We start from the raw sequence: 27,336 nt of genomic DNA, 5'->3' as shown, positions 1-27,336 counted from the left end.
GTCATTGAATTGAGTTCTTGAAGCTTCAGTGTTGCATGTTGTCCATTGTGTTAAACTTGACTAGATTGGAGAACTCTTAGAATCCTGATAAAATCTTTTGCTTACAAAGCACCTTTTGAATCCATCAGAACCCTCAAGGCACTTCTGAATGTGCCTGTGTGGTATTAGGGAGACAAGGTAGGTGAGTTTCAGAGTAACAGCCGTGTTAGTCTGTATTCGCAAAAAGAAAAGGAGTACTTGTGGCACCTTAGAGACTAACCAATTTATTTGAGCATAAGCTTTTGTGAGCTACAGCTCACTTCATCGGATGCATCCGATAAGGTAGGTGAGGTGATATTTTTTTATTGGACCAAGTTCTGTTTGTGAGAGAGACAAGCTTTCGTGCCAGACAGAGCTCTTCTTACTGGGACCGACATAGCTACAATGACACTGCATGCAAACTGTGCAGTATTAACATTTCTCACTTCCACCACACATGAGGTAGAATGTAGCAGTCCTACATAGGAACAGGAAGTGAAGTGTAATGTAGTTAAGTTAAATTACAAGGGAAGTCTAGTTAGGCCACCATATATATGAGAATTTCAATTTTTCTAGGATACAAGTCTTGTAGCACTTTACCCCCCTACCCCCCAATAAAACAAAACTCCATGTCACATATTGCAAGTATGTAGGTGTAAAACACAAGAATTAAGATTTTTATGAGAGGGAAGGAAAGAAAGCAAGTTCAGCAATTCATGACTTAAGTAATCTCATTAAAAGAATATCAAATATAGAATTCAACTAAGAACAAAATGAGTTAACATAAACTGGATTGCAAGGTGCCGTTCTCACAAATACTGAAGGTATCCTTTTAATATAAACTGCAAATTAACAGGTTTTGCTTTGCATCCTGTGCACTAGGTTATTTTGAAAGGTGATCCAAGTAACCTTTCCCAAAGTATCTGTATCTTGCAATCCTGGGAAGCTGCAGCTGTTGCAATCTGTTTAACTGCCTTGATGTAGCAAGGGAAACACGTGTAAATGTAGGTTTTGGATGGGGTGGTGAAGCCAGGGAGCACATTATGATTGTTGTTACTTGCTTGTCAGAAGGACTGTTTTGCTGATCTTGTGCAGGATAAATACAGAAGTACAAGGATTTTGCACAGTCGAATGACTTAATTTAGGTATCAATCCATAGTAAAGTAGGTAATCTCTAAGTGTAAAATCAAACTTAAATGCCATTACTAAAATTCACACATTTAACATTGCCTTCTGTTTGTCAAGTCAGGAATCATATTTGACTGTTTTTGGTTAATCTAAAAAAATAAGTGACTATTGTAGCATTTTTTAAAATAAAACTTTAGAGCAGGGGCGGGCAAACTTTTTGGCCTGAGGGCCTCATTGGGTTTCGGAAATTTTATGGAGGGCCGGTTAGGGGAGTGCTGTGCCTCCCCAAACAGCCAGGCGTGGCCCAGCCCCTGCCCCCTAACCGCCCCTCCCTCCTGCTTCTCACCCCCTGATGCTCCCCCCAGGACTCCTGCCCTATCCACACACCACACCCTCCCCCACTCCGTGTCCCCTGACTGCCCCCTGCTGCCCCATCCAACCCCCCCTCTCCTTCCTGACTGCCCCCCGGGACCCCTGCCCCCATTCAACCCCCCTGTTCCCCACCCTCTGACCACCCCGATCCCTACCATACTCCTGACCACCAACCTGAACTCCCCTGCCCTCTATCCAACCCCCTGGCCCCTTACTGCGCTTCCTGGAGCACCGGTGACTGGCGGAGCTATAGCCGTGCCGCCCGTCTGGAGCGAGCCAGCCACCCACCGCGCAGCACAGAGCACCGGGTGAGGCCGGGCTCTGCAGCTGCGCTGCCTCAGGAGCTCGCAGCCGCGCCACCCAGAGCATTGCACCGGCGGCAGAGTGAGCTGAGGCTGGTTGGAAGGGGGAACAGCAGGGGAGGGGCTGGGGGCTAGCCTCCCAGGCCTGGAGCTCAGGCCAGGCAGGAGGGTCCCACAGGCTGGATGTTGCCCGCTGGCCGTAGTTTGCCCACCTCTGGTTTAGAAGCTAATATAGGGATCTTTTTCCATCTGTTTGTTTTTCACCATAACTCTTGCAAATTGTACAGTATTTTTGCATGTAATTTAGCTAATAAAGATGGCTTTTTAAGTCATATCAAGTGCTATGAGGCTATTATAAGGGTGTCTAAATAGCAAAAGTAATCATGTCAGTGCAAGGCCTACTCGAGTTTGTAACAGACCAGTCACAGCTCACTGTAGTACTGAGGTGTTGGATGCCTTCTTGCCCCAGTCACATAATACTTAATGAAATTATCCATAAGAAGACAACCTAGTTGCAATGTTTTGGTAGCCATTCACTTTCCTTTTCCCTCTTTCTGAAGAACAGAAACTGAGAATCCAAGTTACCTCAGAATTGTTCATTTTGTGGCATTCATTGAGGTTGAAGCTAGGTTATATTTTCATTCTGATCAATCATAACGGCCAGTCAGTGCTCCCAGGATTAAGTGCCTTTTGATATCTTGACTGGCAAAGTGAAAGACGTTTACATTTACTGTCTGAATTTAGGGGCTTTTTAATCTGGCCTGATGGATAATAGAGTTTTCCTTAACTCCTTAAAAAAAAGTTTCTTTACTGATATAAATTGTTCCCTTACCTTATGGTATTTAACAGTTTGGGGGCAAATGTGCATATAGACAACCAAATAGTCTTTAGATACTTATTTAACTTGGCATACGGTATAGTTTCTCAAAATATTCATATATGTAACACGTAGCATTTCACATCTGTAAATAATTCTTCAGACATTAAATACAAATCTTCACATCAGGGGTAATCAACAGACGGCCCATGGTCCAAATCTGGACCGCCAGAGGCTTTTCAGTGGATCGTGGGATGTGACGGAACTTGGGGCTTTAGCATCATGGGGGGGGGGGGGAGGGGTGTGCTTCTGGAGAGACCTGTCCCCCACACTGCTCCCCAGATATCCTGACCTGAGGCGGGGGGGGAGAGGAAGGGGGGAAGAAACCTGACCCCCACTTGGTTCCCCTGGGGGGAAGGAGGAAAGGAAGAGTCCTTTCCCCACATGGTTCCCCAGAGATCCCGATCTGGGACAAGGGGGGTAGAAGCAGAGAGATTTTCCCCTGCTGTGTCTCTGCAGAGACACTGACCCAGGAGAGGGGAGCAAAGAGACCTGCCCCTCCATGGTTCCCCAGAGACCCTAACTTGATAGATGTGTACATCATACACCCACCTCTTCCTAGAACTATCCATAACCGCTTTGTCTCCCTTTGCAGGGCAAACATCTCTAACTCTGCCACTTTGCACCACTCCTACCTGCAAGTTTTCATCTAAAGGCATGACCTAGAGCAGGAATAGTCAATAGGCAGACTGCAGGCCAAATTCTGACCGTCAGACGCTTTTGAATGGCCCCTGAAATCTTTTTACTAACCTATTATCATTATTGTTGAGTTTTTATGATTTTCTCTGCAGTCTGGACCTTGACTATACCTTGAACAAGAAATCTGAACCTTGACACACTCAAAATTGATTTACCCCTTGCTTTCCATCTTCAAATCATTCTTCAGATATTAACTAAATAAACAGTTACTGCCCCCATGGGAGTATTATAGGATTATTAGCCCCATTTTACAGATGATGAATTGAGATGCCAAAAATAAGGCCTGGTCTATGCTTAAAAATTAGGTCGATATAGTTACAGTGCTCAGGTGTGAAAAATCCATCTGTGTAGACAGATCTAGGTTGATGGAAGAATTCTTCTGTTAGCCTAGCTACTGCTGCTTGGAGAGGTGGATTATCTACAGCAATGAGCAAACCCCTTCCGTCGCTGTGGGAAGCATCTATGCTATGGTGCTGTAACAGCGCTGCTAGAGTACTGGACCTGTGCTGCTGAAGCACCTGTAGTGTAGACATGGTCTAAATGACTTGCCGGAGGCCACCCAGTGAGCTGTTGTAGAGCCGTTACTAGGACTCTGAGTTTCTGACTCTCAGTCCCACACTTGATTCACGAGAACATACTGTCTCCTTTGTGTGCTGTAATAAAGACATCCAACTTTGTGGATGTTTCTCTTATCCTGGGAAAAGAAACTTGGGTAGAGTGTAACTCTTTGATTTGCTGTTGAATGGGAGAATTGTAACCTCAGTGACCATGTGTTGCTGCAACTACAAGTATAGTTGAATAGAGTTGGAGGAGGCTCCTTCCTTTCAGAGAATCGTGTGCTTGAAGAATGTCAGAATGGGTAGTTTTAGAACAATAAAAGAAAATGTTCTCTCCACCAGAGACTGTTGTGTTTCCATAGTGCTGTCAGGATGCTAGGGACTCTCCTCTCATGTATTGCATGATCACTAAACTGCTGAACTGTCCCATCTGTTTAAACAGTTTTATCAGGTCCTCAAGAGTAAGGAAGTTAACTTTTTATAATTTTCCTTTTTGATATAACTATTCTTTCTTTAGGCCACTGTCTAAAAAGTGTCAGTTGGCTCTCAGTATATGCTTAAATGGAATACACTGTTTCTGCCTGAAAGAGGACCACATTGCTCTTGCTCAAGAGTTTACAGGTGCTGAACACATGCATATGCCATGATTTTAGTAATTTTTTTTTTACTAAGTACATCAGAGCTGTAGCAGACTGGGAGACATCACAACTAATCTGTTTGCTTTGAATTCTTGAAATGTGTACAAGATAAAGTTGTGACCAGTTCTCATGAATTGACAGGTGCAAGGACTTAACTGTGATGTATTAGATGGAACTCTTCCTTCTGGGGAGAGAATTTATAATGTAATCCTGTAATTATTAAACTGATAAATATTCCAACGTTCATTCTAGAAATCTGAATTTCATTCACTTAGAATAAAAACTGTGTTAGGGTTGGGTAAGGTGACTAAAAGCATCCTTGTTCTTGCCTGTGGCATCCTAATTAAAAATGTATTTTTTTTGGCTTTGAAAGCAACTCTTTAAGGAAATAATTGCTGTTCTGCAGTTGATTTTTGACTTGGTGTCAGAGAAAGGGTAATTGATTGTATGGGCCATTTTGATGTTTTAGTTCAAGTGTCAGGCTAGTGACTTTAAATTGCAGCTTTGCATTTCTTTTATTTTCCGCCATTGGTTAAGGCTGCTACTTTAAAAAAGAAGTTGCTGTCACATATTTCTGTAGCTTTAAGGGCTCTTATTTTTATGTATCTTTTTTCCCCTTTAGCTTAAAGGTTTCTTTTATCTGAAATTATTCATAGTGGATAAGACCATGCTGGTGAGGTTTGCCTTGCTCCCACTAGATAAAGCTGAATTCCTTGTCTAAGGGTGAAAACTTGGTGCTCTTTTCTCCTTTGTACAAAGATTGGTTAATGAAGTTTATTATTCAGAACTTCTTTTCTGTCATTTTTACATGAGGAATGTGTTACTGACTTCCTTTTTGTGTGCTGGACAACTTGGCAAAATCTTGGACTGTCATGGTGATATCAGAGGAAGCCCAAAACCTGAGGAGTAACTGTAGGCAGAAATCTGAGCTGGGACAGTCATCACACTCCTCCAAAGATCTCCTTAAAATCCTCCAGGAAAGGAAGCATCAACCTGACTTTTCTCTGCTTAAAAACAAGCAGGAAAAAAGACACTGTAGTGCTCAATGGAGCAGTGAAAGGCATACTTCCTGCTTTTGCTTAGCGTTTCACCCTTGAGTGTGCCCATCTAGTTTGCTTCCAGCAGTGGGGTGGATCTGTGACTATATACTTCACGGCAGAATTAAACTTGTTACGTCTTATTGGTGTAGTATAAAACATCTTTCATGTGACTTTTATGTGGCAGGAGTGGATGGTACATCCCTCATTACTGCAAACTTGGATAAGGTTGACAGTGACTTAAGTTCTTACCATTAAATGTTTGGTTGCCTTTGAAATGAGCTTGTGGTTTCAGACTAGTTCCTACTGGATTATGTCCCATCCCCGGCCTGGCTCCTCACCCCTCTGCATTTCAGTCAGATCTATGCTAGAAACTTTTGCTGGTTTTATCCATGTTGGTTACAGGTGTGAGTTTTTAACAACATTTCTGTACTGACAAAATCCCTAATGCGGATGGAGATTATACAGGCACAAAAGTGCTTTTGCTGGTATTTTATTTTGCCATGGAAACTAACAAGCTCTGCCAGCAAAACCACTCTTTCTGATGCCTGGCACCATAGTAGTTCTGGCTGGGAGGAGCAGCAATTGCAGGGAAATCTGCTCAGCCCTTGCAGCCATGGACTGGAGCATGCATGCTCAGTGCAGTCTTCAGTGAATTTAGGTACCAAACTCTAAAGTCTCTGCTGAGTGTATGAACTGAGAATTTTCATAGTTGTATAACTTGGCGTAATTTTGGCAAATTTTCACCGGGATGGCAAAAAGCATCTTCGTTACATGAAGGCAACCTCCTTGCCAAATGTCAAGATCCTGCTCCAAAGTATGAGGTGCAAGAGCTTCTCATCAAAATGGCTGTACAGTTTTTCTAACATGAACAAAACATATTTTCCCCTAATATCTTTCTCAGTGATGACTGAATCATTTTATCTTAAACTTCCCTTGTGCCTACCGCTCTCCCCCCCCCCCCACAAAAAAAAAAAAAAAAAAAAACAGCTTGAGGCAGGCAGCCAGCATGGAAAATTTCAGCCCGAATAGCTGAAGTTTGGCAAAGTTATAAGCAACTGAAAGCAGGGTCTTAGAAGTATTGAGCAATCTTAATGGTGGCACTACCAGCACAGCCTATAATAATTCCATACTGGGCTGGTCCACTCTGAAAACTTACATTGCCATAGCTACGTCTCTCAGGAAAAATCCACACCCCTGAGAGATGTAGTTAAGCCTGCTAACACCCGGTGTAGACAGTGCAAGGTCAAAGGAAGAAATCTTCCATCTACCTAGATACTGCCTCTCAATGAGGTGGATTAACTTCAGTGATGGGAGAACCCCTCCTGTCACTGTAGTGACTGTCTATACAGAAGCACTCAGGATTTTATGTAAATCATGATTTATATCATGATTTAAATCACTAGTCAGGAAGACTCAATTTAATCATGGTTTTCTACATAAAAATGCATTCTTGTTGGTTGTTATAACCTTAATAAATATTCTTCACAACTCAGAGATAGATGTAGGTTTCATTTTTAGAAGGTACACAATATACATTTTAAAACAGTGATTTATTTTGAAAACTTTTCAGATTAGTTTTACAGCTATATCAGAAAATGAATGATTGTTTGGTTATTTCATTTACCAAAGGTAACTGAAGCAGATATTTATGAAGTCACTGGGAGGTGAACTATCTCCAATTCAACAGGTTAATCATTAGTATTTGGAGGATTTTCTTGCCATGCTGTATTAGGAGAAGAACATCACCAGACAGACATTTAAATTGTTTTATTTAACTAAAACAGCAACGTTAAGTATTCTGGATTTTTTTCTTCAACAGCAAACATCTAATATTTTAACACGACAAGCATATGTCCCTCGCTTCTCACATTTATCTCCAGACTTCTTCTCCTTGTCCAGAACTATTCCACCCCCAACAATCTTCTATTCATTGAACTTTTTGAAACTTTTCACTTTTAGAGAGGTAAGGGATTGACTCTGTGTACACAAATTTGCAGAGGGACAGTAGGGTTGAGGTCTGTTATTTCTCACCTCTATTTAATTATTTATTTAAAACATTTTTGCTGTTAACAAGCATGTTACCTCTGGAGAGACAAATCCACAGTTTGAGAACCGCAAAATTAAGCATCTCTGATGGTATCTTCTAGACTGTGCACTGAGTCCCATTGGGTAGATAGAAAGATTCACCTAAACAATCTATACAGAAGCCTGTGGAACCCCATAAGATTGGGTCCCTAATCCATGAACAATTGGAACTCATTTACAAAACTTTTCTTAAACATGACATGAATGTATTGTCTCATGCTATAGAATTAGAATTTATAATCCCTATTCCATGATGAGATATCTTTGAGCTATAGTGTATCTTAATTAAAACTATCTTTAGGTTTTTTCCTCAAAAAGCATTTTATCAAAAAAAATCTGATTTAAATGAAAACCATTTTTTTAAAAAAAAACTCATTGATTTTTATCCACCCTGGAAGCACTACAATGGCGCAGTTGCAGTGCTGCAGCTGTGCTGCTGTAGCAGTTTTAGTGTAGACATAGGACGTTCATCAGCTGAGGCTAACTTTGGTAAAATCAGCATTTATCCAAAGTAGAATTAGAACTTTGCTGTATTCCATTATGTTGTGTGTTCTGAATCACTCCTTTACAAAATGTTAGCAGTGCAGTTGTTCTGCTTCCTTCTTGTGCTGTTCATATTTACTTGAGGGAAGTGATGATCTGATTAGTGAAACTCTGTTATCTGGCCATTTTGTGTGGAAACTGAACTTCCATAAATAGCTTATGAAAGGTAGGCTAATTTACAGATTAAGAACATAAGAATGACCATACTAGGTCAGACCAATGGTCCATCTAGCCTAGTATTCTGTCTTCCAACAGAGGCCAGTGCCAGATGCTTCAGTGGGAATGAACAGAACAAGGCAATTATTTAGTGATCCATCTTCTGTCATCTAGTCCCAGCTTCATGCAGTCAGAGGTTTAGAGACACCCAGAGCATGGGGTTGCATCCTGGACCCTCTTGGCTAGTAGCCATTGATGGACCTGTCTTCCATGAACTTAGTCTAGTTCCATACAGATTGTTTGGCTGTGGAGAATGTTTGCTGCTTTCTATGTAAATGTTTAATTATGAGCTATCTGAGTGTATGATGATGGTATTTCACCTTTAGTTCTGGTATTCAGTATTACTTGGCTTTTTGATTAACTGAGATTTTGTGGAATATTTGTCATCCACATGCCAAAAGATAGAACATAATACAGGAATGCTTCTTGGTACTACAATAAGAGATGTGGTTCAGTGTACATCAAAGTACTTTCAAAAGCAGGCTTGTTTGTTTAACGCTTCATACTTTAATTATGTTGAGGCTTCTGGGTGCACTGTATTCAATAGCACTGTACAATCAGAAGGAACAATCCCTTTTAAATATGACATTTTTCTTCTTCTTAGGTTTTCTGTTGGAATATACGTCACACATTTATGGCGATTCTGAGCATCAGGGCAGATTTCTGCCAGGCCCAGCACAGCACCCTGGCTGACAAGTGAGCGTGTCCTACGTACCATAATTATTTTGCCTTGAAGACTCCAGACACAGCAGTCACCTTCAAATATATGGGATATCTTCTGCATATTGGAAGCATATTCCTTTTACTGACTCAAGCAAAACTAAGCATCAAGAAAACAAAGTGGAGAGAAGATCTGCCCTTATTTTTTTTGCCTCACCAGTGCCTAAATGTAGTACAGGCTGCCTAGTCTTGCATGTAGTCAGAATTTTTGGAGTCTGAAGGATACCACCTGCAGTTATTGAGGCCTAAATTGAATTCAAGTGGATTCTAAAGCAAACCTGGTTTTCTTGAAGTAAAAAAATCTTAAAGAACAAACAGGTCAATAAAGATAGTTCTGATCAAGCCCAGGCATTTTAGTGGTCTTTTTAATGTTTTCTGCTGTGAAACATTTCAAGGGTTATTGATATTTTTTTTTGCCCCCACATATATTTTTTTTTGTTTGCCATTATGAACCGTCCAGCCCCAGTGGAGATTACTTATGAGAGTATGCGTTTTCTGATTACTCACAACCCAACCAATGCAACCCTCAACAAATTCACAGAGGTAAGGTAGCCAGATACAGTAGTATGTTTTTTCCCCTATTCCTTGTGTTTTGAAATTTCTAAAGCAGCACTAGATCCACATCTTCCAGATCCACCATGGGTGATGCCATAAGAAATACCCTTTATACTTTATATAATTAAAAAAAAAAAAAGCTTTAATGATCAGATACTTTGTTTCATTAAACTGTTTAAAGTTCTCCTGACTCTGTAAGAAGGAAGCCTTTGGTGATTTCCTTTCTTGAAAGTCCTACATCTTTTGACTGAGAGGCTGGATGGGACTCCTTTTGGAGCCCATAAAGGTGACTCCTCTTAGGCTCAGCCTACAATCAAAAGTTAGGTTGACCCAGCTACAAGGATCAGACGGTGTGAAAAATCTATGGCCTGACCAACACAGTTAAACCAACCTAACTTCTCAAGTAGACAGCACGAGGTTGACAGAAGAATTCTTCTGTTGACCGAACCACTGCCTCTCGGGAAGGTCGATTACCTATGCTTATGGGAAAACTCCTTCCGTTGGCATAGAGGGTGTCTATGCAGAAATACTATAACGGCGCAGCAGCAGTAGACAAGCCGTAATACTCTGCCATCCCAATAACTTGCTGGGTGATTTAGCATGTTGTCTTTACTATTGAGTGAGACTACCCTTTGTTGTCTGATGTAATAAAACGTACTAATCCCAGAGAGCCATGGCTCATCTTCTGGCTTTTGAATAAGGATCTCTAGTGGTTGATTAATCTGTCTTTGGCCTTTTGACTAAGATCGAGTGTAATAAACCCACTTCCTTCCCTGACAAACCAAGGACGTACCCCACCCATGTACTTAAGCACTACACCAGTACTGACTTGGACTCTAAATATGCTCCATGGGTGGCGTACCCGAGCCCATTTATCCACTGACGTTTTAAAAAACTCCCGCACCCCAATCTGGGTCTATGTACTCTGTATGCATCTCATGAATCTTGTAACCGATACTTGTAATCCCTCATATCCCAAGCCTGACCCCAGATGTACAGTACCTTCCTTCGTAATTTGTGTAAATTTGACTTTAAACATTAACTTTTAATAACATTTTTATAGAAGTCAGACTTTAATTAAAAAAAAAAAAAAGTCCTCAAACTCCGCTTCTAATCTCAGAATAGGTAACTATTTCTGGTAATGGAATTAGTAGTGATGACGTTTTTAAACTACGTCTTTAGCCTCAACTGAGATGAATGGAGTCACCTCCTCTGTACGTTGGGTCATATCCAAATTACTGTAATTGAAACTATAAAGGCTTAAACACTTTTTAAAACTGAAGCTTAAATTTTGCAGAAATAGATGGCATCACCAGAGAAGTACTGGTACAGCATACCACTAGATCCCATCTTGTTGCAAACCGTGGCGCATCTTCTCATAAGTCCTTTAGGAAGACTAGATCATGCCCTTGCAGGGGGAAGATTTGATCTAATAGATCTCTTCCATTCTGGTAAGATCTTGTGATCTGACAGTGAGTTTTCATATCAACACGATTCCACCTTTCAGGAAGATGTTCTTTTCGTCAGCAATCCGCTCAAACACTAATGGTTAGTTTGGACTGAAACCCTGTTTTTTTTTTCCCATTGATGTGATGTTTTCATTTTATTGTTATGGATTATATTTCTAATACCTTATCCAGGGGCCTAGAGCCTGGGATAGACAGTGCATGTGGGGTATTAAAGTGTAAAAATAAATTTTGAAGAGCCATTCCCAGTACAGGCCCAGGAGGAAATGCTGTCTGATCTTTCAAAATGAACTGGGGCAGCTTTAGTTTGATCTGATTATTTATCTAGCACGATGTGCTACTTATAGTGCATTACAAGGAAGCTAGAATACGGTTCTGTGTGTTCTGTTCCTCTCTGTTTCAAAATGTCTCAGCATTGCCTGAGGCAGACAGATCCATGCTTCTATTTAAAGAGAGAAAGAATCTGCATGCAGGGTATAAGTAGCTATTTTAATTTTGCTGTTACATATGCATACCTATAAGGCAGTTTTCCTACTCTGGCCTCCCGCCCTAGGTGAGACTGACATAGAGGTATTTCCTATTCCTCTTCTCCCCCTGGCCTTTTAACCCTCATCGTAATGTTGGTCAAGACCACATCCTTTCAGCTTAGAACTGGATGAGACTCTTGGAGCTATCCTTGCTCCTCAGTTATCTAGTCTCCTCCATGGAACTGTAGAGCAATGTACACTGTCATTGATTCAGCATAGCATGTTTATTTGGCTTTGTTAAAGTTGAGAAAATGCTCTAATTCCCCATTCTGGGAGTATGCTTCATGTGTTTGCTTTCCTTCTTGTTCTTAAAGGAGCTTAAGAAGTATGGAGTGACAACCTTGGTGCGAGTTTGTGATGCCACGTATGATAAAGCTCCTGTTGAAAAAGAAGGAATCCAAGTTCTAGTGAGTCTCTTTTAAAATTCTTTCTGAACTGAAAAATCATTAAATATGAATCAGATGTTCCAGCACTGTTTGGCATTCATGCTTCTGCCTGATAATGACCCAGGACTGTGTGACTACCATAACATTTGAGAGCTCACTTTGATATGCTTGTTCAGTAAAGTGCTTGTAACTTTGTGAAATACATCTGAGATTTTGATTATTACTACAACCAGGAGTTCTAGTTAGAATAGAAACTCTTATTCATGGAGGTCTGGGTGCCTCAGGAGATATTTTGCTGTTCATCTCTTGGTCACTGATTTGAATGTGGATTAGGTTAGTACGGACAAAGTTAATGGTGTATCATCTGTTCAGCCTATGTGATTTGATTTGGTAGTCTCAATCCTGGACCTAGAACCAGTGACAATTTCATAACTGGCTTTGCTGTTGGCAGCTACGGAATGAAGAATGACTTCTCTACTAAAGGTGGTATCTTTAAAACATGGGTAAGATGCATTGATGGGGTATTTGTTCTGCTTAAACTGAACTTCCATTTCTAGTGATAATCTCAGACATTTCACAGGTACTAACTTGACTTTAAAAATATCGTTGTTGCTTAACTGGCATTCACTTAATTTATTACTTTTGAAATTTTTAACACACAGGCTGAAAACAGCCATAATTTTACATAGCGGTTATATTTGACACATGGCTGTATTGTATATGTTGTAGACCAGTTCTAGCATAAAACGCCAGTAATGTGAGCGGTCCAACTGGCTATAGAAGTCAGTGGGCTCAGCTATCAGTGCAGTGTAGCTATTGGCTTCTTCCCTTCTTCTTCAGGAGGTATAATTCTGTAACTGTGCTGTTTACGGTTAGATTTGCACAGTGAAATATGGTATTGCTTGGTGTGTCTAGGTTGATTTTTTTGTTAGCGGTGTGAAGGCATTAGGGATGAAGGCAGATATGAAAATGCATTACCTCAAAAGTTAACAGCTATCGTATGTCAGATGTGACTTTTCAATATAATAAAAAGGCTGAAGTGACTCCTCAGTCTCTCCGCTGGGATCTCAGAAGCTGCACCCCGCCTAACAGTTAGTTGTAGGTAGTCAGTCTTCTATTGCCTCTCATTTTTGTGGCTAGAGACCATGGACAATTTGGAGGAAAATCCACACAACTCTGTGGAACTTATATTTGTGGGATACATTCTGTTCTGCATGATCCTACTCTTAAACTTATATATGACTTCAAAAGAAAAGCCTCAGAGTTATTTAAAAATGGGTACTGCCATGCTCTGATTTCAGCACTAGGTTGTGGGGAGCCTCTCGCCTCACTGCGGCATTGAAGTTTCTCTGCTGGATGATCCTCCCCACTCCAGCAAAGCCGTTAACCATAGTGTTTCCAGAGCATCATCAAAGCAAATGAATTATAGCAGTCAGTTTGCTCTGCTGGGAAAGCAAACTGGCCAGGAACAGCACAGGAAAGTTACAGCGTATTTAAAAAAAAAAAACCAAAAAAAAACAAACCAGCACAGACTCATGAGCAATCCTACTTCTACGAGAGGTGCAGTTTCTTTCCTTCTACCTCCACATTTCTGTTTGAAATGCATATGTGTAGCTGTCATAAAATTCCATAGGAGTGTGATGGTGTTTTGGTCAAAATGACTTGTTTACAGGTGAGGTGCATGCACCATGCTGACTGGAAAATGGGCCAATGTCAATTATGGTGCAGAAGGGCTAGTTTACTTCTGCAATGATGACCGAATATCTATTTAGGAACTCATATTGTCCTCAGCACCATGATATTTGAGTGCCTTACAAATTCTAAATTATATACACAGGATCCTGTATGTTTGCCACATTTGTCCTTGATAACTAGTCTTCTCTCTGCATTCAGTATGTAACTGCTCCTAGTATGCTCTTGTTGCAGGAGAGCAAAACAGCAGAGGTAACAAGTCCTGTAGACATCAGACAAGGATAACAGAAAATAGGAGGTGACAGAGAAGATTTGCTGCTGATGTCATACTTGAGCCAGATGATTCCAGCCATGATAGTGTCTTCATTACTTAATACATTACAGTGGTATTTTGGCATTTAAGAGTGGCTCTGAATATTCAGCAGCACGACCCACAACCACTTGTCCCTCTTGAAACCAGCTCTGTCAAAACAGGCTGCTGTCACCATTCAGAAATGGTGTTATATTACCAGCTGGCTGAGAAAATGACACATACCACTATTTAAAGCTAACGTTTGTTTACAAAAATAACAAAGATTAAAACTACAGCATGTGTTTATTTAAAACTGTTGAGGTCAAAAGCCTTATGAAACGCCTGAAACAGAGTATTTTAGTAAAGCTTGAGTTCTTTCCATGATATAAGGTAATATACTAGTAAGACAGACAAAGACGGTGGAATGTGGCAGCTAGTGAGCCTGCTTTGACAGATGGCATAGTGAGAAAGCAGGGAATTGGAGAATTAGATGTAGCCTGTTTGAACTATTAGTGTTGGTAAACAAGTGTATGCAATAAAGAGATGAAACTAGGGAAATAGGAGGCTGGAATGGATAATAGTATCTTTGGGATTAATGTACCAGATGACCAGAGGAAAGCTAATGTGGTGCCAATTTTTAAAAAGGGCTCCAGAGGCAATCCCGGCAATTGCAGACCGGTAAGCCTAACTTCAATACCAGGCAAATTGTTGAAACTATAGTAAAGAACAGAAGTATCAGACACATAGATGAACGTGATTGTTGGGGAAGAAGTCAGCCTGGTTTTTGTAAAGGGAAATCACACCTGACCAATCTACTAGAATTCTTTGAAGGGGTCAACAAGTATGTGGACAAGGATGATCCAGTGGATATAGTGTACTTAGATTTTCAGAAAGCCTTTGACAAGGTCCCTCACCAAAGGCACCTAAGCAAAGTAAGTTGTCATGGGATAAGAGGACAGGTCCTCTCCTGCATCAGGAGCTGGTTAAAAGATAGGAAACGAAGGGTAGGAATGAATGGTCAGTTTTCAGAATGGAGAGAGGTAAATAGTGGTGTCCCCCAAGGGTTGTACTGGGACCAGTACTGTTCAACATATTCATAGATGATCCGGAAAAAGAGGTAAACAGTGATGTGGCAAAATTTACAAAACTACTCAAGGTAGTTGAGTCCAAAGCAGACCGCGAAGAGTTACAAAGGAATCTCACAAACCTGGGTGCCTGGGCAAGAAAATTGCAGATGAAATTCAATGTTAATAAATGCAAAGTAATGCACATTAGAAAACATAATCCCAACTATACATGTAAAGTGATGAGGTCTAAATTAGCTGTTACCGCTCAAGAAAGAGATCTTGGAGTCATGGTGGATAGTTCTCTGAAACCATCCAGTCAATGTGCAGCGGAGGTCAAAAAAGCTAACATGTTGGGAATCCTTAGGAAAGGGATAGATAAATTAGAAATTATCATATTACCTCTATGTAAATCCATGGTACGCTCACATCTTGAATACTGCTTGCCGATCAGATTGCCCCATCTCGAAAAAGATATATTGGAATTAGAAAAGGTACAGAAAAGGGCAACAAAAATGATAAGGGATCTGGAACGGCTTTCATATGAGGAGAGATTAAGAATACTGGGACTTTTCGGCTTGGAAAAGAGACTAAGGGGGATATGATAGAGGTCTATAAAATCATGACTGGTGTAGAGAAAGCAAATAAAGAAGTGTTATTTACTCCTCATAACACAAGAACTAGGTGTCACCAAATGAAATTAATAGCTAACAGGTTTAAAATAAACAAAAGGAAGTATTTCTTCACACAATGCACAGTCAACTTGTGGAACTCTTTGCCAGAGGGTGTTGTGAAGGCCAAGACTAGAACAGGGTTAAATTAAGAACTAGATAAGTTCATGGAGGATTGGTCCATCAATGGCTATTAGACAGGATGGGCAGGGATGCAAAATCATGCTCTGAAGTATACCTAGCCTCAGTTTGCCAGAAGCTGGGAATGGGCAACGGGATGGATCACTGGATGATTCCCTGTTCTGTTCATTCCCTCTGGGGCACCTGACGTTGGCCACAGTCAGACAGGTGACTGGGATGAATGGACCATTGGTCTGTCCCAGTATGGCCATTCTTAAGTTCTTATGTCAGTTCTTTAAACTATAAGTTAATGTGGTTTTAAATGGTTATGTGTAAGTAACATGAGAGAAATCCAAAGCAAGGACATCAAGAGTTAAGGCTGAATTCCGTTCTTTGAAACATTCCAGTTCACCAGGGAGAATCAAGTAATGGGGCATTCTTTTCTATGGAACTCTGTGAAATTTGTCATTGACTAACTACTGTGAGAACAACATTGGTCCTAAATGATTATGGATACCAATTTGTGTGTTTTTGGATTAAATATTGAATGTGGAGTATAAACTCCTACAAAAGTTAATTTGAAAAGGAGCTGAGTGCACTAAATACCTCATATGGTCAGGCCCTGCATCCATATTCTGGATTAATCATCTGCAGAATTATTTGGGAGAAATGAGGCTTTCAGTTTCAGTAGCTCTAACAATGGCAGATTTGTACCCTTGCAATTTCTCAACTACTAATATTTAAAGGTTGTTCTTGTGTTGAGGTCTTCTCAACTAAAGATGTTAAGCCTTGGAAAAATGTGGACAATAGAAATACTGACAGGTTTCAGAGTAGCAGCCGCGATAGTCTGTATCTGCAAAAAGAACAGGAGTACTTGTGGCACCTTAGAGACTAACCAATTTATTTGAGCATAAGCTTTCGTGGGCTAAAACCCACTTCATTGGATGCATGAAATACTGACAATCTTAATTATAGCCGTGTTAGTCTGTATTTGCAAAAAGAAAAGGAGTACTTGTGGCACCTTAGAGACGAACCAATTTATTTGAGCATAAGCTTTCGTGAGCTACAGCTCACTTCATCGGAGCTGTAGCTCACGAAAGCTTATGCTCAAATAAATTGGTTAGTCTCTAAGGTGCCACAAGTACTCCTTTTTTAATTATAGTGGTGTTGGATGGCTATTCCTGGAACGGATAAGCAGATGACAGCTCCTACTCTGATGGTGTGCCATCCTGTCTAATGGGCTACCCAGGAAGTGTCATGGTGCTAGTTACAATTACATTTCAAAATTAAGAGCCCAGTAGCGTTGTGCTTCTCCAGAGTTTCTGCATGTCTTTTCCAGGCTTCTGAGGGAGGAGAGTATGAAGTCAGGATCCTCAAGGTACTGCATGATAGCCATAGTTCTCCTAGCCAAGGGCTAGAAGAAGGCTCCTTTCACTCTAGTTTCTGAGAAGAGAATAAAACCTGGGCTCACCTTTGTTTTGAAATGTAATTTCAAGACAGACAGACACACACAACTCTATAAACAGAAAGCATAGATGCCAAAAGTGAATTATCTAGTGAAAAAGATTTGGAAATAATCTCACATAAAATTCTGACTTATAGCCATGCTCATATTATGCAGTATGATTTAGACAGTTCTTTACGTTCTTGACAATCTTTCATAAGGAGGAAAAAAAAATCATAGATGCTAATCAGTTATTCACTTTTCCATTTATTTTTAAGCACTATATTTTGCATATGAGTAAGAGGCATGTGTTTGTAATTGTGGATAATACCTAGGGTAGGTATGAATGCCTCTTCCTAATCAGATGCCATGTATTGCAGTTGGACAAGCTGATCCAGTGGAATAGTTGTGCAGCAATCTTTTCAGACTCTTCCATGCAGAGTATACGGTACAAATAGTATTTTGAAGTGGTGTACTTTTAGGCAAAAGTCTACACAGTTCTCTTCATCCTCCTTTAAGTATTAAATTGAATTACAGTTTATTTAGATTTGTTTAATTACAAAATTTCAGTGATATTTCAAAGACAATTGTTTAGTTTTTCCACAAAGTCCATTCTACAACTGAGTCGTCAGTCAGCAATTTCCACTAGACCAAATTAGCTGATTTTTAGTGAATTAGCTTTTAATTTAAAATGTTTAAGGATATTTAAATTTTGTTGAGTATTGTATTATGGTATAATTGAATCTGTATCTGGAATACTAGGAAATTACATGTTTAATAACAACCGTGTAGCATTTGGATGTTGACTGAATAAAAGCCTGTGCCACCCCCTGCTCCTCTCCCGCTAGCCCTGCTGTTCATTGTGGATTGCATTCTCTGTCAATGTGTAATCCCTGCACAAAAATTATAGCTAACCTTTTCTTCCCCTGAAGGACTGGCCATTTGATGATGGAGCGCCACCCCCAAATCAAATAGTTGATGACTGGCTAAACCTGTTGAAAACCAAATTTCGTGAAGAGCCTGGATGCTGTGTTGCTGTGCATTGTGTTGCAGGATTGGGAAGGTAAGTGTCTTGCTCTTTTGGTTTTGTAAGGGATTCACTTCAGCATATACATAAACTAGTTGAAGATTTCATTCTGGAAGATAGCTGCATTCATTCAGTTACAAAAAACCAAGCAAACTATGTTTAAGTAACATCAGCAACTTCATAGCATCATAATCAAGGAAGCTTACTACAATTTTAAAATGGTAGGTGACACGGCAACTGTATCTCAAAGCTCTTGTTTCATTTTGGATTGTTTGTTCACAGTAGCTGATCTGACAGATCATAATGTGTCAGAAGAATTAGAGAATCTACTCAGTGGAAAATGCATTGCATCTCTCTGCTAAAAATCTCTTGTGCTTTTTGACAAACCTAATGTATATATGCAGTATAAGCCAAATACATTGTTTGCTCTGGGCCTAAGCTACAAGGTTCTGAATGCCTTCTATTCCATTGACTTCAGTGGGAGTTTGAGATTCTATAAGCACTTTATATGGTTGGATTCTTTTTTGTTGCCTTCCAACTAGTCAAAGCCATTGAATAATGTTACAAAATATTGGCATGCAACATTTCACTGAAAAGGTAACTTTTTTTTTTTAATATATTAATGCTTGGAAGTCCCAAACTAGTTTTTAAGCTCTTATAGTTTTGAGGTTGAGACATTTAAAAGCAGACCAGAGCAATTTTTGTCACTTATAAACACCTGAAAAGAAAGGTTCACATGGAAGTACTGAGGGCATTTCCTGCAGCAGTGTGAATGCTGGAATAATAATACATTGATACACAGCAGGTTAAACAGCCTGTTTGGTGGTTAGGGGACCCAGTGAATGGTAATTTGCCCCATCAGCCCTAAACTGCCTTTCCTCAAATTGGTAAATCAGGATATTGGTTCTATGGCTCTTTGCAATCCCTTAATTCTTGGCTGTATTGCCTACCCCCAATATACAATTCATACATCTATTTCCACAGGAGCTACAGATTTCATATTCATCCTAAGGCTAGGACAGGTATTGTTTGAGATTGCAGTGTTGTTTTGTTACTGGAAGCTAAGCAAATTGTCATGTGTGTGCCACTTCCCTCTCTCTTTTCCTATCTCCCATTACTCTACTCCCCACACAGACAGCATCACCTTCCCTCCCAGCCCGGGAAGGGAGTGCACCAAGATTGTGCCTGATTTGTGGATTTCTATAACTTCTAATTACTAGGACAGCTGACAAGATTATTAATGACCTCTTCCAAAATGTGTAAGCTCCAGTTTAATATCTAAAATAAACTTGTGGAAGGTGGTTTTGGACAGATTGGACTGTCATTTAAAATTAGTCTTTTGAATCATTTAATCAGATTTCATAAGGTAATCAGGGGTCAGGCTAGCTCAGTACTTGCATGAGGGAACTCTGAGATGCAGCAGAATATAACTGATTCAGTGTGTGTCACTCCTGTATTAGTACTGGCTACCATCCCAGCATAATGCTAGGGGAACTGTTCTGTAGGAGTTTCCATTTTTTGATAAAGACCCAAAACCAAGGTCCATTGTGCCTGAGGTCCCCCTGGTACTTCCTGGTGGAGTATTAAATCCAGATATCTTCCTGGTCATAATCCAATTTTAGTAATCCTATACTGTCTCCTAAATTTCCTCCTTTGTTTTCAACCTAATATGCTATTCACCACCTCCTCTAAACTGTTATACATTAGTGCTATGTGCTATTTAAAAGTTGATCCGTTTCCCCCAACGTGGCTGGATTTTAGTGGTGGGTAAAGAGAGATCTCTCTCGTATATGTGCTGATTTCTTTGTGGGTCCGAAATGCAATTTCCTTCTTCTGCAGGAAGGAGTCACTATGTTTGCGACTAAAAAGAAAATTCATTTCTTCAGATAATTGGGAAAGCTAAATAGAACATCCAATCTCACAAATGTAAACAAATAAGTTCTGTAAACAAATCGCTACTTGTCCTACATGCTGGGAACGAAGAGAGAAATACTTGAGATGCTTCTGTGATTGGGGTGGGAGACTTATAAATTCTTAAATAGGTATAATGAAAACACAGAAAGGTGGGATAAAGAAAAATCAAGAAGAGTCATGTAAGTTGGGTTGGCTGGTCTTAACTTGGCTGTTAAATCCATTTCTTCCCCTAGGGGAGAGGTGAAATGCTGAAGCAGGGAAAATCCTGAGTAATGCAAAAACATGGCAATTAACATGATTTGCTACTCCGTTCTTTGTCTTGTTTCCGTGTGAGGATTTTTTTGGGAGGGGGAGAAGGGTGGAAGATGACCACAGATTGTAGCTCAATTAAATGATTTGAAGCCCTCCTGTTTCTTGCCCAGCATTAAGTCAAAGTGTGCTGACAGTTTGACATCTACTGTTATTACAGACATGAGTTGGTAGGTTTATTCATTAGGAATGACCTTTCTGGTTTTTCTCTTGGGTTCCTTTTTTTGTAGAAAGAAAAGGAAGAACTTCTCATAAGTTTTGCTTAGGCCTTGGGAAGCACTGCATTTATGCTGCTTGGGAACTGAACCTCAAATGTTGTCTGTTCTACTACTTACGTTTTTAAAGTGCATTTAGTGTTTGTGGGGTTTCAGATTGACAGCAGCGAAAACTGAAGTTGCGTTTATCCAGGTGCTGCACAGCAGTGACGGAGCAAGCTGCCCTGCCAGAGTTGTTCAGTTTTGTTCCTGATTAACTGTAAGGGCAAGTAGTTCAGTTACAACCTCTGTTCAATCCTTGACCTCTCCTCTGCCACCAAGGTGCAAGTGTAATTGTGTGCTACTGCTAATATGAACAACTGAGCACTAGGGCGTGGACTCAGAGCATCATCTCCCTTCACATAGCACTCCTGAATCAGCCATCCCCACTTCCTTCCCACTCAGCTGGGTTGGTTTCAGAACAGTGACCTGCAGGTGAAAATCTTATTCCATTGCCCCTTAAGTCCCACAAATAACCTAGCAAAAGGAATAAGTGTCAATGTTGTCATTTCAAAAGCAGTGCATCTCTTTAGTCTGTATGGGATTAAAGCTGTATTGTAACAAGAAGTTAAATGCACCAAAGATGAACCTCACATTTATTTATGGCCAGCAGAGTACAAAATTATTTTATAGTAAAAAAGTAAAGAATAAAAATCCATTATTACTATTTCATGGCAGACACTGAAGGAGCTATTGATTTTGGTGCTGGAAGCAAAGCTGTGTGCTGAAGAGAATTTTACATTAGATGCTGCAGGCAAATGGCTTGCTGTAGGTAAAATATTTAAAGACAGGATACTTAAGCTGTTTGTTTATAGACTAATATGATCTATTTTGAGGGGTTCAATACATTGGTTCTCTAGACTGTTAACATGAATACTGATTTCTCTTTGTAGGGCCCCTGTCCTAGTTGCACTGGCTCTCATTGAATGTGGAATGAAGTATGAGGATGCAGTTCAGTTCATAAGGCAGTAAGTAAAAGTCACCAGCTCTCCAGCACGTTTCCCCTCTCCTATGTCTGTCTGCAATTTTATCTTTGTGTTTTTAAGAGCAATGTGCACTTGTAGCAAGACTTCTTAAACTGCTGATAGTTTCCCAGTAGCTGTGTCCTGCCAGTTCTGGGCATAACTTTAATGCCAAGGCTTACACCCTCCTGGGTGTGGAGGTTGGGGGGCAGGGAAGAGCCAACCTTTTACATTTGCTTGTGAATTAAGGCACTGGTTTGTGACCCAATGCATTTGGAGTGAAAGTAAAATGCTAACAAAAGAACTTAGTAAAATTCCTGCTTGAGGTGGACACTGACAAATTACTAAAGAACCAAAACCAAATGTAGCCTGGCCAAGTACCATAGCAGCATGACGTTCTGTAGCTCTTGGGCCAAGCAGCATGATCAATCTACAGCAGGAACCCTGATGGTCTCATGTGTGGAAGGGGCACAGTCTGCTTAGGAAATGTTGGCAGCCATCCAACATGGAAAAAAGGCAAAAGTGGTGCTTGAATGAGAGAGGACAAAGTTCTGGTGTTTTTTGTTGTAGCACCAGATCTTGAAATGAAGCCCACCAGGTAGGAAGATACTATACAACCATGTGCCAAAACCCTGCTTTGTGTTGCTATCGGAGCTCCAAGGTCTTCAACTGCCTCCCTAATCCATCTCACTGTCAAGAGGACTTTCTTGGTCCTCCTAAATTTTCTTTCTTGATTTCCTCTCACTACTTCTAGCTTTACCTCTTTCTTATTAAGCTAAATTACCCTCTTTGTTAACTCCCTTCAAATATTTGTATTTAGTTGTCATGTCTTCACTTATCTAATACTACACATGCGGACATCACATTAATCTTCAAGGGGCGGGTGGAGTGTCCCTTATGTCATTCAGCACCACTTCTGCTTGTAGGAGAGGCAGTGGACTCCAGGGAAACTAAATCTCCCAACCCAAAGGCATGCTGTAGTCTGCTCAGTAAGATGAGGGAGGGAAGCGTTTTATAATCTATAGATTTAACTAATTCAGCTCTACAGATCCCGAGTTTCATGTCCCAGTTAAGATCTCCTTTCCTAGAGGAGACAGTGGATAATGAAGTGAGCCAGGTGACAGTTCTGTGGGGCTGGAAAAACCTTGCAGCGAGCAGCTATCTTCTTTGAAATATACACAATAACTGAAGCCGTACTTTTGCAATTGATATGACGCCTTCATTCTGTTTATTTTAGGAAAAGGAGGGGAGCTTTCAATTCCAAACAGCTGCTTTACCTTGAGAAATACCGACCTAAGATGCGATTACGCTTCAAAGATACCAATGGTCACTGCTGTGTTCAGTAAAAGAAACCTTAAACGAAGGCTGAAGTTATCATGGCTGTTTTCTGGACTCTTGTCACCTGGAAATGTGAATCTGGAATCAAACTACGTCATCAAATTAGTGGTGGAGTCAGTGCTCCTCAGCCTCTGTCCTAATGGTGGTGATGATTTAAAAAAATAATAAAATTAAAAAAAGAAACATTTCAGTGAAGGATTGTTTTCTCCTCAAGCTGCAGTTTGAATATCTGCCAGGAGAAAATCAGTTTCTGAACCTTCTGTATTTTTAACTTTTTTTAAAAAAATAAAATAAAGTGAAGTTTATGTCTAAGGAAAATCAGCAGAGCATTGGGTTGTGCAGAAGCCATTTTCTTGGTTTGGGGACAGTGCTTCATAGTTAGGTCCTGGCATGTGGAATTTCCTTTGGGACGTCCTTTTTTTTTTTTTTCTTCTCCCCCTCCCCCCTTATTATTATTTTTTTTTTAAATTGCGTTTTTTTCCCCTTTCCTTGCTGAGAGCTGGCAGACAGAAATAAGGAGGAGCCTTTGTTGCTGTAGGTGAGCAGTCTGACAGCCTTAAGTCCCACTGGGCACTTTTTGAGAAATATAGTGGTGGTTGTGTTCTGTGTCTATGTGGCATTTAGACTTTGCAAATGACAGGATGTTTTTGGTAGTTTTCTTTAACTGAAGACTCTCTTTTTCTAATTGGTGGAGGTAGTATTTTTACAAATAATGCTCTGTGTGCGTGTGTGGGCATGTGTGCGCGCGCTTGACTAAATCGTACTTCTCAAAAAAACTTGTCTGGGAAGTTAACTTTCTGCTATTTGGGTAGAAAAACTGTTTCTTGGTGGAGGAAGATTCAGACATCCATAATCCAGAAGTGTCCTGGTTAACTAAAAGATTCCAGGCAGGGAGTTTTTAACTCCTCTGTCCTAAGAAACAGAAAGGCTGTTATGGTCATTGTCCAGATTATCTCTGCCTCTTTGAACATAATAAACCAGGACTTGAAGTGTCTCATTGGTACTGCATGTGAGGCTCAGATAATATATATGCAGTTTGGTCTCTGAATAAATGCCTGGTTATGGGTATTTTCCCAGACTGGTCGTCATGTACAGTTCAGTTTAATTACTGATTGCCTTGTTCTTTTTTTCTTTACCAGGCTCTTTCTGAGAGAGAATCACTGGTTACACACCAACAATGCCTAATTTGCATACACTGTCAGCAGGCCGTAACTTACAGGGTGGGGGAAAATGCTGATTTTGGGGGGCAGGGGCTGGAATGTATTGTTTGAGGACCAGTGCAGTATTTTCTTTGCAGAGTCATTGCTGGGTTCAGTGCACTAATCAAGACTAGTCATTTGCACTGCCTCTGAGAGGTCGTTTCAGTAAAACTGGTTTTACCAAATGAATTGTAATGCCAGCTTAGTGTTCTGCCACATTAGCAATCTTGTGTGCTTTCAACTCAACATTGTGTTTGTAATAGTGGTCAGCCACTGAGGACTTTGAACACAGGTTTAGGATCGTCTTGTCTTGTGGTCTCTTGCTGTGCAGCACCAAAGGCTTTCATTTGTCTGTCCCAGCAGCAGTGCCAGCAAGTGCAGACTGGTACCCCCTCTTTACTAATACCTCAGATGCTGGTTATGTGAACTGCCTCTGTACAATATTGTCCTAGTCCAAAGTTTTTTTTAATTTGTAACCTAACAAAACTGCATAAACACTTTCAGAAAACACATAATGGATTTTAAAATTCTATTTCTAGAAGTGTGTTTAAGTTAAAACACAAAATGACGGTACTACTCAAACCTTCCCACTTAAGGACATGCCAAAAGATCCCACTGTAGGTTCATGGCTATAAAACACTGCACCCCCCCAAAGCTCAGATACTGTACCGTGACTTGAGCTGTATTAATGTAGTAACAAACTCCTTCCTGCCTTAAAATGTGTAACGTGCTCAATTTTTGTGTGTGTGTTGTAGATAAAGGGGGCGCACAAGAGTGCGTGATGCTAATTCCTACTTGTTAGGAAAATAATTGGTAATGTTTGATTCTGCGCAGGGGTATGTAAGGCTGGAAGCATCTAATATTGCCCCCTCCCCCCCCCCCCCCGCCCCGAATGATAAACCAACATTTTAATTATTCTCAGTTGGATTTTTGTTTCTGCGAAATTAAAATCTTTGATTTTGAACTGAATAAAGTATTGATAGCTGATGTCGGTTTGACAAATGAGAGATGTCAGACTGGAGGGGAAAAGCGTTGTAGCCAGATTGAAAACCAAAGCCCAGACCCTTTAAAGAACAATAAAAAACCCTATTTACATGCTCTGTGTATAACTGCATTCCTCCTAGTTTTACTTTGATTTATAATATACTATATTAGCTTGTACTATGACCCTGCAACCTTAACTGAATTGAGAAAACATGATAAAGTCACATGGGTGCACAGACGCGTAGACATGAGGGGGAGGGGGAGCTCGATTGTGGCTGGGGTCCAACAGGCACAATAGCTGGTTCAGCACTTGGACATAGTGCAATAAAGTTCTTACTGTAAATGGCTCTTACCTCTGGTTCCCAATTAATTTACTCATTGCACAGAGGTTAAATTTTGTTCTTTACCCTGGTTCCTAAACGGATTCAGACCAATCTTTCTACAGACACTCCTTCATAGATGGTCTGATGACCACAGTTCAGCAGCGAACACCGTGAGCTTGCTTGTGACTCAGTGAGAATTTGGAGGCACAGTTCCATCCTGAAAAAGAGGAAGAACTGCTGCAGACATCAGCTGTTTCTTTCCCCCAAATCACCTGGTTTAAAAAAAAACAAAAACCATGAAATCTCTGTGCAGCCTTTCCAAGTGCTGTAAGAAGATTTGTTGCAAATCTCTTCTTGTCTCCTGAACAAGACTAGACAATGTGCCACTTGGCAGTGTGTGAATTAAAACACTGTCTGGGGCGACACGGGGGAATTTCTTGAGCCTTGGGTCCTAATCGGTTTCATTTCATTTGTAGTGGAGCTCCATAGAAGAGATGTACAATTGACTTATGTAACAAGAGTGCTATTTTCAAAGCTCCACAGATAGAAATTCAAGTCAGCTTTCCTTTGTTGCCATCAAAGCAGATGCATTACCCACAAATCAGTATTAGAGTTCTAATTTTTATCAGATTTTCTCACCAGTGCATTAATGCAAGGTTTCAGTCCCCAGTGGAGATCAGATAATAAACGACTCTAGCCATACTGGAAGCTGTGTCTGTGAAGGTTCATCTCCTCTTCCTGTGTGGATAAATGTCTTTTATATAATGGGTTTTAATGCAAAATCCTGTCACTTGTTTCTGAAGGACTCTACCTTTGGTTACCATGCATGAAAGAGGAGCACATCATTAACCAAATTAATCAGCAGAAAAAGATAGATTTCATTGCAAATTAGTTATATGAACTTTATATATTTCCTCTTTGTGGCAGTATAAGTTACCTGTTTCCTCTGTTTCTGGATATTTACACATCCATTTCTGAAAATGCAAACACTGATATTTTCTTTAGCTGGAGATTAACATTTAATTGATTGAGTATTTATACCATTCAAGGTAATGCACTTGGAATGGAGATGGTATGCAGTTTAAGGTCAGTTTGCATATGTAAATATTCTTAATTAAGCGGGAAGTATTTGAAATCCGCCAATTTTATGAAAGCTCACTTTCTAATGCTTTTAGTCAAAGGATTTTATATTAGACTTACCATTAATCCCTGCAACCCCAAGACTGAGCTCAGTAAGAACTTTATACATAGATACAGAGCTCGGCTAATCTGTTACTTACAAAATTTGAAGTAAAATGTTGAATGTAAGATTTTGTCAAACCTGTCAAAATGTATATGACCCTAGAAATAGGACTGATTTGCATATTATAGTCCACAGCAATGAGGTGCCAGCTGCACATAAAATATTTATGCTGAATAGTACACACTAAATAGTGCCTGAATCATGGTCTTCATATCTAATAGTTCTCTCTTCACACCTGAGAACACTAGTATCCGTATCGCTGCCACTGTAGAGCGGCATCTCCACTGGCAGAATTTAGGCTTCATTGTCTCATCCTTGGCTCTATGACATGCTAGTAAAAAGTCTGCACCCTGCCAACGTTATTTGCTGTT

The 27,336-nt window shown here is 40.3% G+C and overlaps 1 protein-coding gene across 4 annotated transcripts in view; it reads left to right on the top strand.

Moving 5' to 3' along the window:
- The window catches only part of PTP4A2 (protein tyrosine phosphatase 4A2), a 30,313-nt gene extending 4,803 nt beyond the window's left edge, over positions 1-25,510 (top strand). For 3 of the 4 annotated variants that reach the window (XM_043532169.1, XM_043532167.1, XM_043532168.1), the window contains exons 2-6: positions 9,080-9,738; positions 12,058-12,150; positions 18,345-18,475; positions 21,810-21,884; positions 23,116-25,510. In XM_043532169.1, coding sequence (XP_043388104.1) covers positions 9,643-9,738; positions 12,058-12,150; positions 18,345-18,475; positions 21,810-21,884; positions 23,116-23,224 — 504 coding nt within the window. In that variant the 5' untranslated portion in view covers positions 9,080-9,642 and the 3' untranslated portion in view covers positions 23,225-25,510. Of the gene's footprint in view, positions 1-9,079; positions 9,739-11,257; positions 11,299-12,057; positions 12,151-18,344; positions 18,476-21,809; positions 21,885-23,115 lie in introns of all 4 variants that reach the window. The other variant, XM_043532170.1, reaches the window with a different exon arrangement.
- The last annotated feature ends 1,826 nt before the right edge of the window (positions 25,511-27,336 follow it).

Source organism: Chelonia mydas, chromosome 19 (genome assembly GCF_015237465.2).
Source record: "Chelonia mydas isolate rCheMyd1 chromosome 19, rCheMyd1.pri.v2, whole genome shotgun sequence".
Taxonomy (NCBI): Eukaryota; Metazoa; Chordata; order Testudines; family Cheloniidae; genus Chelonia; species Chelonia mydas.
Note: the sequence above shows the minus strand (reverse complement) of the source record. Positions and strands in the feature narration are given on the sequence as shown.